Here is a 13,184-nt window from a genome sequence, read left to right as displayed (position 1 = left end):
TGTGGTGTGGTGTGTGTGTGGTATGGGGTATATGTATATGTGTGTGCATTCCTGTTGTGTGGAATATGTGCGTGGTGTAGTGTGTAGGGGTGGTATAGTTGTGTGTGTGTGTGATGAGAGTGTTGTGTGTGCATGGTATGGTATGTGTGTGTGAGGTGAGGCGTCTCTGTGTATGTGCATTCCTGTGTGGTGTGGTGTAGTGTGTGTGTGGTATGGTATGTGTGGTATGCGTGGTATGCGTGTGATGTTTTTTGTGTGTGTGTATGTGTGTGTGCGTGCACACGTGTGCACATGCACATGCAGGCATTCCTGTGATGTGTGGTATTGTGTGTGTGTGTGTGTGTGTGGTGTGGTACAGTGTGTGTGGTGTGTGGTATAGTGTGTGTGTGTTATGGTATGTGTGTGTGTTATGGTATATGTGGTATGTGTGTGTGTGTGGTGTGGTATTGTGTGTGAGTGTGTTATGGTATGGTGTGTGTGTGGTGTGGTACAGTGTGTGTGTGGTGTGTGGTACAGTGTGTATGTGTGGTGTGTGGTATAGTGTGTGTGTGTGTTATGGTATATGTGGTATGTGTGTGGTGTGGTACTGTGTGTATGTGTGGTGTGTGGTATAGTGTGTGTGTGTGTGTGCGCTATGATATGTATGTGTGTGTGTTATGGTATATGTGGTACAGTGTGTGTGTGTGGTGTGTGTGTGGTGTGTGTGTGTGTGTGTGGTGTGTGTGTGTGTGTGTGTGTGTGGTGTGTGTGTGTGGTATGTGTGTGTGGTGTGTGTGTGTTATGGTATATGTGGTATGTGTGTGTGTGGTGTGTGGTATAGTGTGTGTGTGGTATGTGTAGTATGTGTGTGTGATGTTTTGTGTGTGTGTAGTGTGTGTGTGTTATGGTATATGTGGTATGTGTGTGTGGTGTGTGGTATAGAGTGTGTGTGTGTGTGTGTGTGTGTGTGTGTGTGTGTGTGTTATGGTATATGTGGTATGTGTGTGGTGTGTGGTACTGTGTGTGTGTGTGGTATATGCGTGTGTGCACGCATTCCTTTGTGTGCCAGCGCAGGTTGATGTCAGGCGTCTTCCTGGATTACTCTCCACTCAGATACTGAGGTTGGGTCTCTCCATGAGCTCAGACGTCACCAGTTCTACCAGCTTGCTCCAAGGAGTTCATCTTTGGAGACTGGGTTACACCTGGGCTCACGTACCCTGCCTTTTACCAGGGCGCTGGGGTCCCTGTTTGCTTTCCCCGCTATGCCGTCTTCCCAGCTCTCTGCCCTCTCTTATCTGCAGACCTGTGCAGAAGGGTGGGGTACAGGAGGGGCAGAAAAGCCACAGGGGCCTTTACAGCAAGACTGGAGGACCCATCAACATAGGCAATGGGGACATCACCCCAGGGACCGTGACACATCAGACCCCTCAAAGCTGCTCTCAGAGGCATCTCACCGACGGCCCCTTCCTATAATGACCAGTTTGTAAGCTTCCTGTATTTCCTCCCAAAAGGAATTCACGGCTGAAAAAAATTTCTTATGCCAGTCACCCCCAAAGTTGAAAGAACATTAGGACAGCAATCTTCAAGAAAAATAAAAGTGGGGGAGATTTATAACAAAGGGAGGCTTCAACCGGAAACGTCTCCAGCACATCCGTCAAGGAGACATGGGGTGGCAGTCAGGTGCCAGCGAGGAGACAGATTCCCTGGGAGCGCAGGCTGGTGGGTGCGCGGCATTTGCAATTCAAATACTGGTTGCCACTGCCATCAGGGAGAGGATTTTCAGAAATAAGGGATCTCTTGGAAAAGCTTTGCATTCGATTATAACATCTTTCCTGTCAGATTTAACACTGGGAAACTTTGGGCATATTGTAACTCTGCCAATAACCCCAAAACAACCAACCACCAACGACGACCAAAAAAAACTCTTCACACACACACACACACACAAAACCCTTCCTTATTTATATAGAAAATAGACTCAGAGTCAATACTCGGAACTATAATCATAAAGTAATCCTCACAGGCGAATGACTTGGTGGCTGCATCCCGTATCACCCATAGAGGGCGCTGTGCTTCCTTGAGGAAGAATCTTGCACTTAGGTGGTCTGGAGCCTAACATCCCCTCCCTCCCGCGTGCTTGGTGTGAGTTAGCCTCCTGTCTGCAGAGTTAAAACCCAGTGGGCAGACATGGGGGGTACACAGCTATGGTCCCAGCCCTGGGGAGGTACTAGTAGGCACATTGCAAGTTCAAGGGCAGCCTGGTTCTGTGAGAAGACCTTGTTTCAAACATCAAACAAAACGAAGAGGTAGTAGTGGGCTTTGAGCACTGAAGCCTTTCTTCCGTCCCATGTCTACTGAAGTCAGGCCTGGGGGTGGCTCTGGAAGGGAGGACAATGACCAGTGGGGGGTGAACACGTGAGCCATATTGTGACTCTGCAGATACTCTGATCCCTGATCCCTGCCCAGTGACCTTACCTGAACCCTGGCTTCTGTGACCAAGTTAAGAGAAGCTTACAGAGGGTTAGCGGCGAACTGCAGGCCCGTGCTGTCAATTTAGACACAGAAGCCTGGATCTGAGAGCCGTGAGGAGACAGAAGCAGGCAATGGGGGAGCCTGGGGTATGCAGAGCTGAGGAGGCTGGAACAGTAGTCCCTTGGGGACAGCTGATTTGGGGTGTCAGAGGAGAAACATCTCTTGCTTTAAGATCCTGGGTTGTGGTCCTGGGTCTCTACAGTGCTAGTGAACCTGTGAGTGGCGGAGAGGGGCTGAGGGACAGTCAGGGCTTAGATGGACACCTGGACCTCTGCACCCACCTCACCCCTACACCTCAGACTCTGGGGACTGAGGACACAGACCTGTGCTAACTCCATTCTCCCCCTATTTGTGTGTGGTCTGTGCATGCCTGTATATGGATTCATGTGTGTGCATGTATGTAAGTATAGTTGTACACGTGAGTGTGGAGGAAGATCTGGTATCTTCCTCAATCATCCAGCCTTTCCCCCTCCAACAGTTGGCAACTATTTTTTTTACATTTATTTATTCATTTGTGCATGTGTGTATTTGTGGGGGTGCGTGTGTGCCCCAACTTGCAGGAGTTGGTGCTTTCTACTACATGGTTCATTGTGTCAGGCTTGGTGGCAAGCATCGTCACCTGCTGAGCCGTCTTGCTTGCCTCTACCTTAGTATTGAAGACGGCTCTCACTAAACCTGAAACTCCCCAATTGACTAGGCTGTCAGGCCAGTTATCCCCAAGGATCCTCTTGTCTCTGTCTTCCCAGAGCCAGTGAGAGGCACGAGCTGCCTTTTTATATGGGTCCCAGGGAAGAACCTCCTTGTTCATTGAGATGAGTGCTTTACTGACAGAACAGTCTCCCAGCCCCCATGCTCCCTCCCCCTCCCGGGGACTTTCTCCTCCTGAATTTGTGGGGCCTGGTCACACCATCTTGGGGTGATGCATATTACAGGCACTGGGCAACTTACCCACGTCATAATACTGCCGTGTAGAAGGGGAAACTGAGTCTCAGGGGAAGTGTCCCAGCTCACAGGCACCAGTAATACTAGAGCTAGGGCCCGCGGGCAGGGGGAGCTCACTTATGTAAATCTTAAAGGTGTTGAAGAAAGGGGTTAGAGACTTGGGGCTTAGGGGAATTTGGGGATTTAGAAAAGATTAATTTTGTGTGTACATGTGATCTATATGCGTACCACGTGCACTGCGTGGATGCCTGCTCCGTACACGTGGAGGCCAGATTGGGCACTGGATTCTCTGGAGCTGGATTCACAGGGGATGATGAGCCACCGGGTGAGTGCTAGGAACTAAATCCAGGTTTTCTGCAAGAGTCTTAATTGTTCTTAACCACCGAGCCATTTCGTTTCAGATCAGAGGTTCTCAGCCTGTGGATTGAGCCCCCCTTTGCCAAACCTCTGTGTCCAAAACTATTTACGCGACGGTCCCTAACAGTAGCAAAAGTACAGTTAAGAAATAGCAACAAGGAGCTGGAGAGATGGCTCAGTGGTTAAGAGCACCCGACTGCTCTTCCAGAGGTCATGAGTTCAATTCCCAGCAACCACATGGTGGCTCACAACCATCTGTAAAGAGATCCGATGCCCTCTTCTGGTGTATCTGAAGACAGCTACAGTGTACTTATATAAATAAAATAAAATAAAATAAAAATAAAAAAAAAAAAAAAAAAGAAAACCCTGTCAAAAAAATAAGCTTAAAAAAAAAAAAAAAAGAAATAGCAACAAAATAATTTTATGGTTGGGGGGGATCAACCCGACATGAGGAACTGTATCAAAATGTCACAGTGTTTGGAAGGTTGAGAGCCACAGTGTTAGATGGTCTCATGTACCCCAGGCTAGTCTCAGACTTTGCACGTAGATGAGGATAATCTTGGACACCTGATCCTCCGGCCACCTTCTATGGGCTGAGGTCACGGGTAGGTGTCATAATGTGTCAAAATGCTCGGCTCAGATAAAGGACGTTGAGCTGGATCTGAGAGACAGATGTGACAGGAGAAGCTAGACTTTCAGTGGCTGCACAACCCAGGCAAGGCCCAGACAGACCCCCGTGCTGAGAGGTAAGTCTTTCAGGGGATGTTCCTACTGTGGGAGGAGCCCAGACTCCAGGGGGCAGCTGGGGACTCTGCAGTGACAGGCCACACAGGTCATGTGCAGGTAGGCAGGCGAGGTGCAGCTGGAATGGGGAAGGAGGGCGCTGTGTGTGTGCACGCAGTCAGTGTGTCCCTGTGTGCATACACCCAAGTGTGTCCCTGCGTGCACTCAGGAGAAAGGAAGCCGGCAGCAGACTTGCAGGAGGAAGGCCAAGGGCAGAGAAGGCTGCCATTGTGAAGGTGGGGACAGCTGCGCCAGGGTCCTGAGAAGCATCCAGGACAGCTGAAGTCTCCCCTGTGTAAACAGAGAGATGAAGGAGAAGCGGCCCAGGCGGGGAGAGGAAGTGAGGGGGTGGGCTGCTGTGTGAACCCATCCAAGCACCTACGGTGGGCCAGGCTGTCTTGGGCCCGGGAGATGTGGGAGGAACTTGGCAGTTTAGAAGTCAGTCAACAAACAAGCCATGTGGGAGAAAGGACCAGAACAAGGGTCAGAGGGAGCAAGAATCAGGGCAGGGAGCACAGACCGGGGAGGGCAGGGAACACAGACAGGGAGGGAACAACACAAGGGCAGGGAACATAGACAGGGAGGGAACAACACAAGGGACCACAGATCAGCAGACAGATCCCTGCTGGGCGGCGTCAGGCTTTTAGGGAAAAGAAAATGACTAAGGAGATGGGGTACTGGGGTTTTCACGGAGGGTCCCCTGAGGAGAGGATACAGGAACACAGACACGAGAAAATACATGCAAGCCATGCGTGAGTTTTGAAGATTCTGCAGAGCGCGCATTCTCAATGTTCCTAATGCTGCGACCTTTAATGCAGTTCCTCACGCTGTGGGGACCCCCAACCATAACATTATTTTCACTACAACCACATAACTGTAATTTTACTGCTGCTATGAATCGTAATGTAATTATCCGAGTTTTACGATGGTCTTAGGCGACTCCTCCCAGAGGGGTCACGATCCGCAAGTTGAGAACCGATACTTTAGAGGAAAAGTAGAGCTGAGGCCCTGAGGTGAGTGAAAGGTCCGCTGGTTGTTCAGGGCAACAAGACAGAATCCCTGTGGGTGGAGCAGCTAACAGGGGTGGAGGAGGCCAAGAGAAGCTGGACAAGTGGGGAAGCTCCTGGGAACCCTGTGGCGGCTTTGGGGGCGGGTCTCCATCCCTAGTGGGTGGGGCCTGTGCGGAGGAGCAGCAGGGGTTCTGATAGGTCCAAACTGTTTGCTGTGTGGGGGATGAGGAAGGGCAGACTTCAGGGATTAGGGGTGGGAACAGAGTGGTTGGCGGACAACCGCAGAGAGAGATTTGGAAACCTGAGACTGGCGCTCCGGTCTCCACCTCCCCCACAGCTCACTGGGTCTTGTCAGGGAATCAGGGGCTGGGAACATGCGTGCATTCATTATGGCTGCTGGTGGCTCACCTGAGTCGAGCGGGGCAGGTACATGTAAAAACAACGACTAGGCTGTGGGTGCTCAGAGGACACCCCGGTCTCTGAGACACGCCAGTCTGTGACACGACAGGAGCCCAGACCAGAAACCTCCACTAACTAGTGGGTATTTATTCTACTGAAACCCCCTGGCTTCTACTCTTGCAGACCCCGGCAGTGCAGACGCGGTGGAAGAGGACTGAGCAGTGCGCCTGCTGATCTTTTAAGAGAGGCAGGATGCGGAGTTAACTGAAGTGGTGCAGAAGACGCTGGTGGGACAGACAGTAAGCCGGTGTCTGTGCTCAGTGAATCATGTCTGTCAGGCAGGACCACGCGGTAACACACACAGGGCAGGGGAGACTCAACCGTCAATAGGGGACAGAGGGGTCCTCGGAACGATCCCCTCGTCCTCAGACCTCTGTAAAGGGAGGTCGACAACAGGAGGGACATCACGTCACACCATCTGATGTTTGAGGCACAAATCACACTCTTCCCAACAGGGACTGCATGGATGTGCTTCAGACATCGACCCATTGCAGTTAGAGCCAAAGCTTTGTTCCACAGCCAGAGCCGGGGCTGGGGCTGGCCCTGGGTTCCACATCCAGCACCAGATAAACCAGGCATGGGGACTCACCCCTGTCACCTCAGCATTTGGGAGGTGGAGGCAGACAGATCGAAAGTTCTAGACCAGTCCTAGAAACTCAGCGATCTGGGGGAGGCCACACGGGCTCTGACTCAGAACATTTTAAGTTATTTTCGAAACGTGTTTTGTATTTTCTTTTTACATTAATATTAATTAATCATATTACATATATAGGAGGGTCCTGCTTGCCTGCGTGAGTGTGTACCATCAGTGTGGTGCTCGTGGAGGTTAGAAGAAGGCATCGGATGCCCTGGAACTGGAGTTACGGATGGTTGTGAGCCGCCATGTGGGTGCTGGGAAACAAACCTCAGGCCCTAGAAGAGCAGCCAGGGCTCTTACCTGCTGTGCGATCTCGTCAGCCCCCAGTTTTGTTTTGAACCCCTTAGTGTTGGGAGAGTACAGATATACAGTATCGGGCCAGCTAGCTTTCTTTTTTTCTTTCCTACCCCTCTCTTTCCTCCTCCCTTCCTGGCTATCCTCAATACGTAGCAGAGCTTGATCTTGAACTCCTGATCCTCTGGCCTCCTTCCTGGCAACTGGGATTACAGGCTTTGCCCTACTAAGTCCAGCTCTAGCTTTTTTTTTTTTTTTTTTTTTTTTTTTTTTGGCCCGAACCCTGGCTCTTGTGTTTGCTAATTCGCAACCCCCCAAAAATGAGCTAAATCCCCAACCCTTTTTTTTTTTTTTTTTAAATTCTTGTTGTCTACTTTATTTTTTAAAGATTTATTTATTTATTATATATGAGTACACTGTCGCTGTCTTCAGACACACCAGAAGAGGGCATCAGATCCCATTACAGATGCTTGTGAGCCACTATGCGGTTCTGGGATTTGAACTCAGGACCTCTGGAAGAGCAGTCAGTGCTCTTAACCACTGAGCCATCTCTCCATCCTTGTAGCTTCATTTTTTTTTTTTTTCTAGCTAGCTCCGTTAACAGCTCTCTGCACTGTGAACTTTGGCATGTCTTCCTAAGCTCAGCTGACCTGGATTCAAGGACATCACTAACACAAATAGTTAATAACTGTGCCTGGGACATACCCAGACACATATCCCCAGTCAGGATATGTTTTCAGTGGCACAAAGGCATACCCAGAGCCAAGACTACATATCCCAGGCTCCTTTGTAGCCACAAGTGCTCAGTGCTCACATATCTTGTTTCTCAGCAATGGGAAGTAAGGAGAAACAAGAACCTGATCTGTGGGCCAGCTCTTGGATCAAGGTCACCCAGGCAGCAACGGATTTAGATGAGAGTCATATGCAGCAGATACCCTCACTCCCTCAGCCAGACTTAAACCCAACTCAGTTAGCTTCCCTCGACGCCCAAATGGATATAGGGTTTGACTGACAACCAGGCCAGGACTACTGACTTTGTCCTTGGGACCTTACACGTGTACTATAAAAAATATGCCATACAAGTATTACCACTGAGCGACATCCCCGGCCCATGTTGTATGTTTCCTTTTGAGGTGCAGTGTCACTGCTTAGCCCCAGCAACCTTGAACTTGTGATCCTCTTCTTACATCAGCCTCCCCAGCAGCTGGAGGGCACAGCTGCATCGGCCTCCCCAGCAGCTGGAGGGCACAGCTGCATCGGCCTTCCCAGCAGCTGGACAGCACACCTGCATCAGCCTTCCCAGCAGCTGGACAGCACACCTGCATCGGCCTCCCCAGCAGCTGGACAGCACACCTGCATCAGCCTCCCCAGCAGCTAGATGGCACACCTGCATCAGCCTCCCCAGCAGCTGGATGGCATACCTGCATCAGCCTCCCCAGCAGCTGGACAGCACACCTGCATCAGCCTCCCCAGCAGCTGGATGGCACACCTGCATTGGCCTCCCCAGCAGCTGGATGATGCACCTGGTTTGGTGACTGTCTACTTTGATGGTCATTCCTTTCTGTTTCCTGTGTTACTCTCATACAGACTTTCACTCCATCATAAACCCCATAGTGTTGTGGGATTAGTAATTTCGCCTTCTGTTTGACAGGCTGTCCCCCATATCTCTGAGTTCTCATGACCCCAGTTTCTGTTTTGATTATGCTACACAAACTTCTCATTTCATGTTCCTCCCAGAAGTCTTTGTGGGAGGTGTGGTCTTTCTGCCTTCGAGGTGACTGGCCAGATGAACACTTCTGGGGGCCTTACCCTTCATCTGTTTCCATATATACAATCCAGCTAGAGCTGTTCAGAGCACTTGAGCCATACCTGTCCACAGAAACATCTTCTTGGGCCCACAGCATTTGTTTTTTAAAGATGAAATTTCTCAAAATTGAGAGACTTTGCTTTTAAAAGTTCAAACGTAGAGATATTTGACTTTGAGTTGACGTGGGTATCATTTCTAGCCCTGAACGGCAGCTGCACCCTCCAATAGGAGCCGCTGCCCTGCTATGTCAGTGCCTATCCCCATCCCAGCAATGTCCAGTCCTCCCAACCATCTAAAGCACTGGCCCCCAGAGACCTCTAATGTGTGCTTTCTGCAGGGATCCCAAGCCGTCGGGGTCTGCACGGCCACACCCATGATGACTTACCCATGTGGAGGAGCTGGCTTTTACAGCTGAACCTGCTCTCGGGATGATTCTGGTGGTGGGAGGAGCATGTGGGGGAGTAAACAGCTCCACCCACTTCCCCTGGGCATCTCAAAGCCTTGATGGATGGCTTTAGGTCAGCTACAGGAGGTGCCTGGCCCTTCCTCACTCCCACTCGACACAATGTAGCGCTTCACTAAAGAAGGGCAAGTCCGGGGGTTTGCAACATCTGAGCCATATCATCTGGTTTCCCAACTGCCCTGGCCGCTTGCCAACGTGGGGATTGTTTTTTTTTTAAACTCAAGCAAGTTCAATGAGTTGAGTCTCAAGGATTTAACCAGGGAGAAGTGGCTGGGCTGGGATGACAGCTTGACCTCAGGTGTCAGCCTAGCGAGCAGCCTTTTGAACTCGCCACAGTACAGACATCCTGACACGCGAAACAGTGCAGTCAAAATCTCTCTCCCTGTGGCAACCTCTTTGTCATCTTGGTTACTCCCACAATGGACTGGTGAGTCCCCCATGTCTGTTTGTTCCTCTTTAACTCCAACCTCAATATTCTGGGACCTTCTCTCACGCAGATGGTCTCAGTCAATAAAAGAGTTTTAAAAACAGAAACCTCAAACGCATGCAGGGATATCTTGTGACCTCCCTGCAGAGATTTCACAATCTCCCTGGACTCTCCAGTTTTCAAAACCCTAGTTTCTTTGAAACGGCTGTTTTCTGAACATACTCCAGACACATCTACCATGCACGCACAGAAAAAAGCTGGAGACGTCAACAGGAAGTGAAACCTCTTCTGTGCGTGACCCAGACTTATCTCGGGGACCACTGCAGTGTGAATGTCACACCCAGGGAAGCTCGTCGAAGGCACAAGAGGCCAACTGTCCCTTGAGCAGGCCCCGACAGTGTCTCCCCACCCTGGCCCTCACCTGTCCGGTAGCCAGTGCTGTTGAGGTACACGGCGAAGGTTCGGCTCTCGTGCTGTGCCTGCCAGGAGGGCGAGGAACAGTTCTCGTTGTTGGTGTAGGTGTTGTGATTGTGGACGTACTTGCCGGTGAGGATGGAGGAGCGAGAGGGACAGCACATAGGTGTAGTCACGAAGGCGTTGATGAAGTGTGCCCCGCCCTGCTCCATGATACGTCGAGTCTTGTTCATCACCTGCATGGAGCCTGCAAGCAGAGGGTACTTGTGAGTCACGTGGACCGCTGGTGGGGAAGCTTCCAACCCTGAGCCTGGAGCCGCAGGCAAGCTTAGGAAATCCATGGGCTTGCACAGGCCAGACCCCTCGCCCCCAACCCAACCAGAAAGGCCCTGGTCGCAGCGCCACTAGACAGTGGCGTTGGGTACAAACCTGCTTTTAAGTACCTTGAGTTTGATTCAAACCCTATTTTGTACATAGTGTCTTTTCTGCAGAGCGCTAATACACACAGATCATTTTTTCTTCCTTTTTTCTTTTTCTTTTTAGCAGTCACAAATGCAGATAGGATTAGGCTCTGTTTTGTTTGGAAGTTTCCCAAGAATTATCCACTGAACTGAAGTCTAGTCTAGCCAAGGCCCAGCCAGTCTCTCTGACACTTGCAGCCTCATCTATGGAGCCTCCTATATGTGTTTGGAGTCTATACCCTGCTACCTTCAAAGCTAAGCTATCTGGGCCTCCAGCTCCTAGACCTCCAGCTCCTGGGCCCTTCTCTAGCTCCTTAGGAAAAAAAAAATCCATGGACTGGCATGGGCCAGACTCTGCTCCCCCACCAACCCAGCCAGGAAGGCCCTGGTCTCAGTCCCCCTAGACAGTTGCACTGGGTACAAACCTACTTTTAAGTACCTTGAGTCCAGATTCAAACCATGCTTTGTATATAAATGGAGCTCCTGGACGTAACAAACAGAGCTGTACACAAACAGCTCCAGGACGGCCATATGCTGGACCCCCACCTCCTAGGCACCTCCAGCTCCTGGGCTTCTAACTCCTAGGGTCCTCCAGTTCTTGGATCCTCTATATGCTGGGCCTCCAGCTCCTGGACCCCTCAGCTCCTGAGCCCTCCAGTTCCTAGATACCTCCAGCTCATGGCACCCCCAGCTCCTGGACCCTACATAACCTGGACCCTCAATGTTCTGGGCCCCCCAGCTCCTGGGCCTCTGATCCCCCTACAATAGTGTGATAGGCCCTTTAGTCACACCAAGCATCGAGGGTTCGTCCCTGACTGACCTTGTTGCTAGTAAAGGAGACAGCAGGAGACAAGGAGATGAGTATGTGTGGAGGCCTACTGTGTGTGGGCTGGGACCTCGCTAGTAGCACACAGTAAGTGTGAAATGTCCGTGTGGAGAACAGTTGTCACAGTGCACACTGAGGGTGGAGGCTCAACAGTGAGATGTACTGGAACATTCCATGCATGCCTTTCCTCCCCTCTACGGCTAGCCTCAGTTTCCCCTTGCAATTCTTTCGTGTAGGATTTCACTATGTAGCCCAGGATGGCCCAGACCTACCAAGCCCATGCTGGCTCCTGCTATAACCAAGGATGACTTTGATCCCCTTGTCTCTGTATCCTGAGCACTGAGCACTGGGAAGATTGGCCTGTGTCACTATGCCTAATTTATACTGTGCCGTGGTCACGCTGGGCAAACATTGCCACCTGAGCTGCATCTTCTACTGTGTAGCACAGTCTATACTGGAACTCACCCTGTGGACCAGACGGGCCTCAAACTCAGAGATCCACCTGCCCTGCCTCTGGAGTGCTGGGAGGAAAGGTGTGTACCACGATCGCCACCACCACGGCCCGATGCACAGTGGGTTTTTTTTTTTTTTTTGGTTCTTTTTTTTTTTTTCCGGAGCTGGGGACCAACCCAGGGCCTTGCGCTTCCCTAGGCAAGTGCTCTACCACTGAGCTAAATCCCCAACCCCCACTGGGGTTTTAAGCTCTGACTTTTAGCTTGAACACACTGGGTGCTCTGGGGTCTGCTGCGCTCCGTATCATAGCACAGTGTGCAGTGGATGTCGGCTTCACCTCCTAGATCACACGCATCCAACAGGCCCTGGGAGTCTCTGTATTACGGTCTACTAATTGGTCTGAGCTTTGGGACCGTGGGCCCGTCCCCGGGGTGGAGAGCGGTGCTCACAATTGTTCTAATTACTAACACATGGGTCAATTGCTCTGCATACACGACATGCAAGGTTATTTTTCAAAGTGTCCTTTTCTGAGCAGGAAGCGCAGCTGGGGCACTTGGTGACTGGTGGGGCCACACAGTGGGGAAGGTGGCAGATGAGAGCTCAGACCTAGGCAGTGGCAGAGTGGTGAATGTCACTTTCACCAAGGCCTGCTGAAGGTGTCCTGGGGAAGCTGCGAGTCACGACTCGTAGGCCCCTTGGGGACAGAAGTGTTCTCTTATCATGACATCGATGGGGTGTCACGGGGCTTCTCTCCAATCCCCAGATGTGCCCCTTTGGGTGGCTCCAGGGGAATGTGATGTCCATGCCTGTTCACACACAGGGACAGTTCATGGAGTGGTGAGGGGCAGGTGATCTTAACTGGCTTCCTCTGCTTGAAGCAAGTGTCAGCTTGTCGTGGGGGTAGCAAGAGTCAGTTCACTATAGCATGGTTCTTCTTGGTGGCATTAGGGGAGGAGTTGTGATGAGAACTGGGAAGGGGACAGAAATCTAGAGTCCGGCAGACACCATGATGCAAGCCAGCCTTTTCCACCCTGGATGCCCGTACCTGTCTACTGATACCCGGTGGGCCACATCCAGAGTCAAGCTCTGGAAGCCCTGGCCTTCACTTTAGCTACTCAGACAACATCTAGCTGTTCCTGGGGCCAGCATTTCAAGTGCTGTACCATTCGGTGAGGCAGCCCACTGCTTTCTGCATACACAGACCATCAGACTTGGCCAGCTCCTTTTGGGTAGGCAATAGCTCTTCTCCCCAGGACTAGAACTACTATCTCCCACTTGGGTGACATGCCCAGGGGTGTGACCAGCACTTTAATCCCCCTCTTACCATTACACAGCCACAG

General features: G+C 51.1%; 1 protein-coding gene across 1 annotated transcript in view; it reads right to left on the bottom strand.

The window, feature by feature from the left end:
- Nucleotides 1-13,184, bottom strand: part of Sulf2 (sulfatase 2) — a 57,216-nt gene that overhangs the window by 30,779 nt on the left and 13,253 nt on the right. Inside the window, exon 2 of the mRNA XM_032904781.1 lies at nucleotides 10,112-10,351. Coding sequence (XP_032760672.1) covers nucleotides 10,112-10,351 — 240 coding nt within the window. The remainder of the gene's footprint in view (nucleotides 1-10,111; nucleotides 10,352-13,184) is intronic.

The sequence above is a fragment of the Rattus rattus genome, chromosome 5, assembly GCF_011064425.1.
Source record: "Rattus rattus isolate New Zealand chromosome 5, Rrattus_CSIRO_v1, whole genome shotgun sequence".
Lineage (NCBI taxonomy): Eukaryota > Metazoa > Chordata > Mammalia > Rodentia > Muridae > Rattus > Rattus rattus.
Note: the sequence above shows the minus strand (reverse complement) of the source record. Positions and strands in the feature narration are given on the sequence as shown.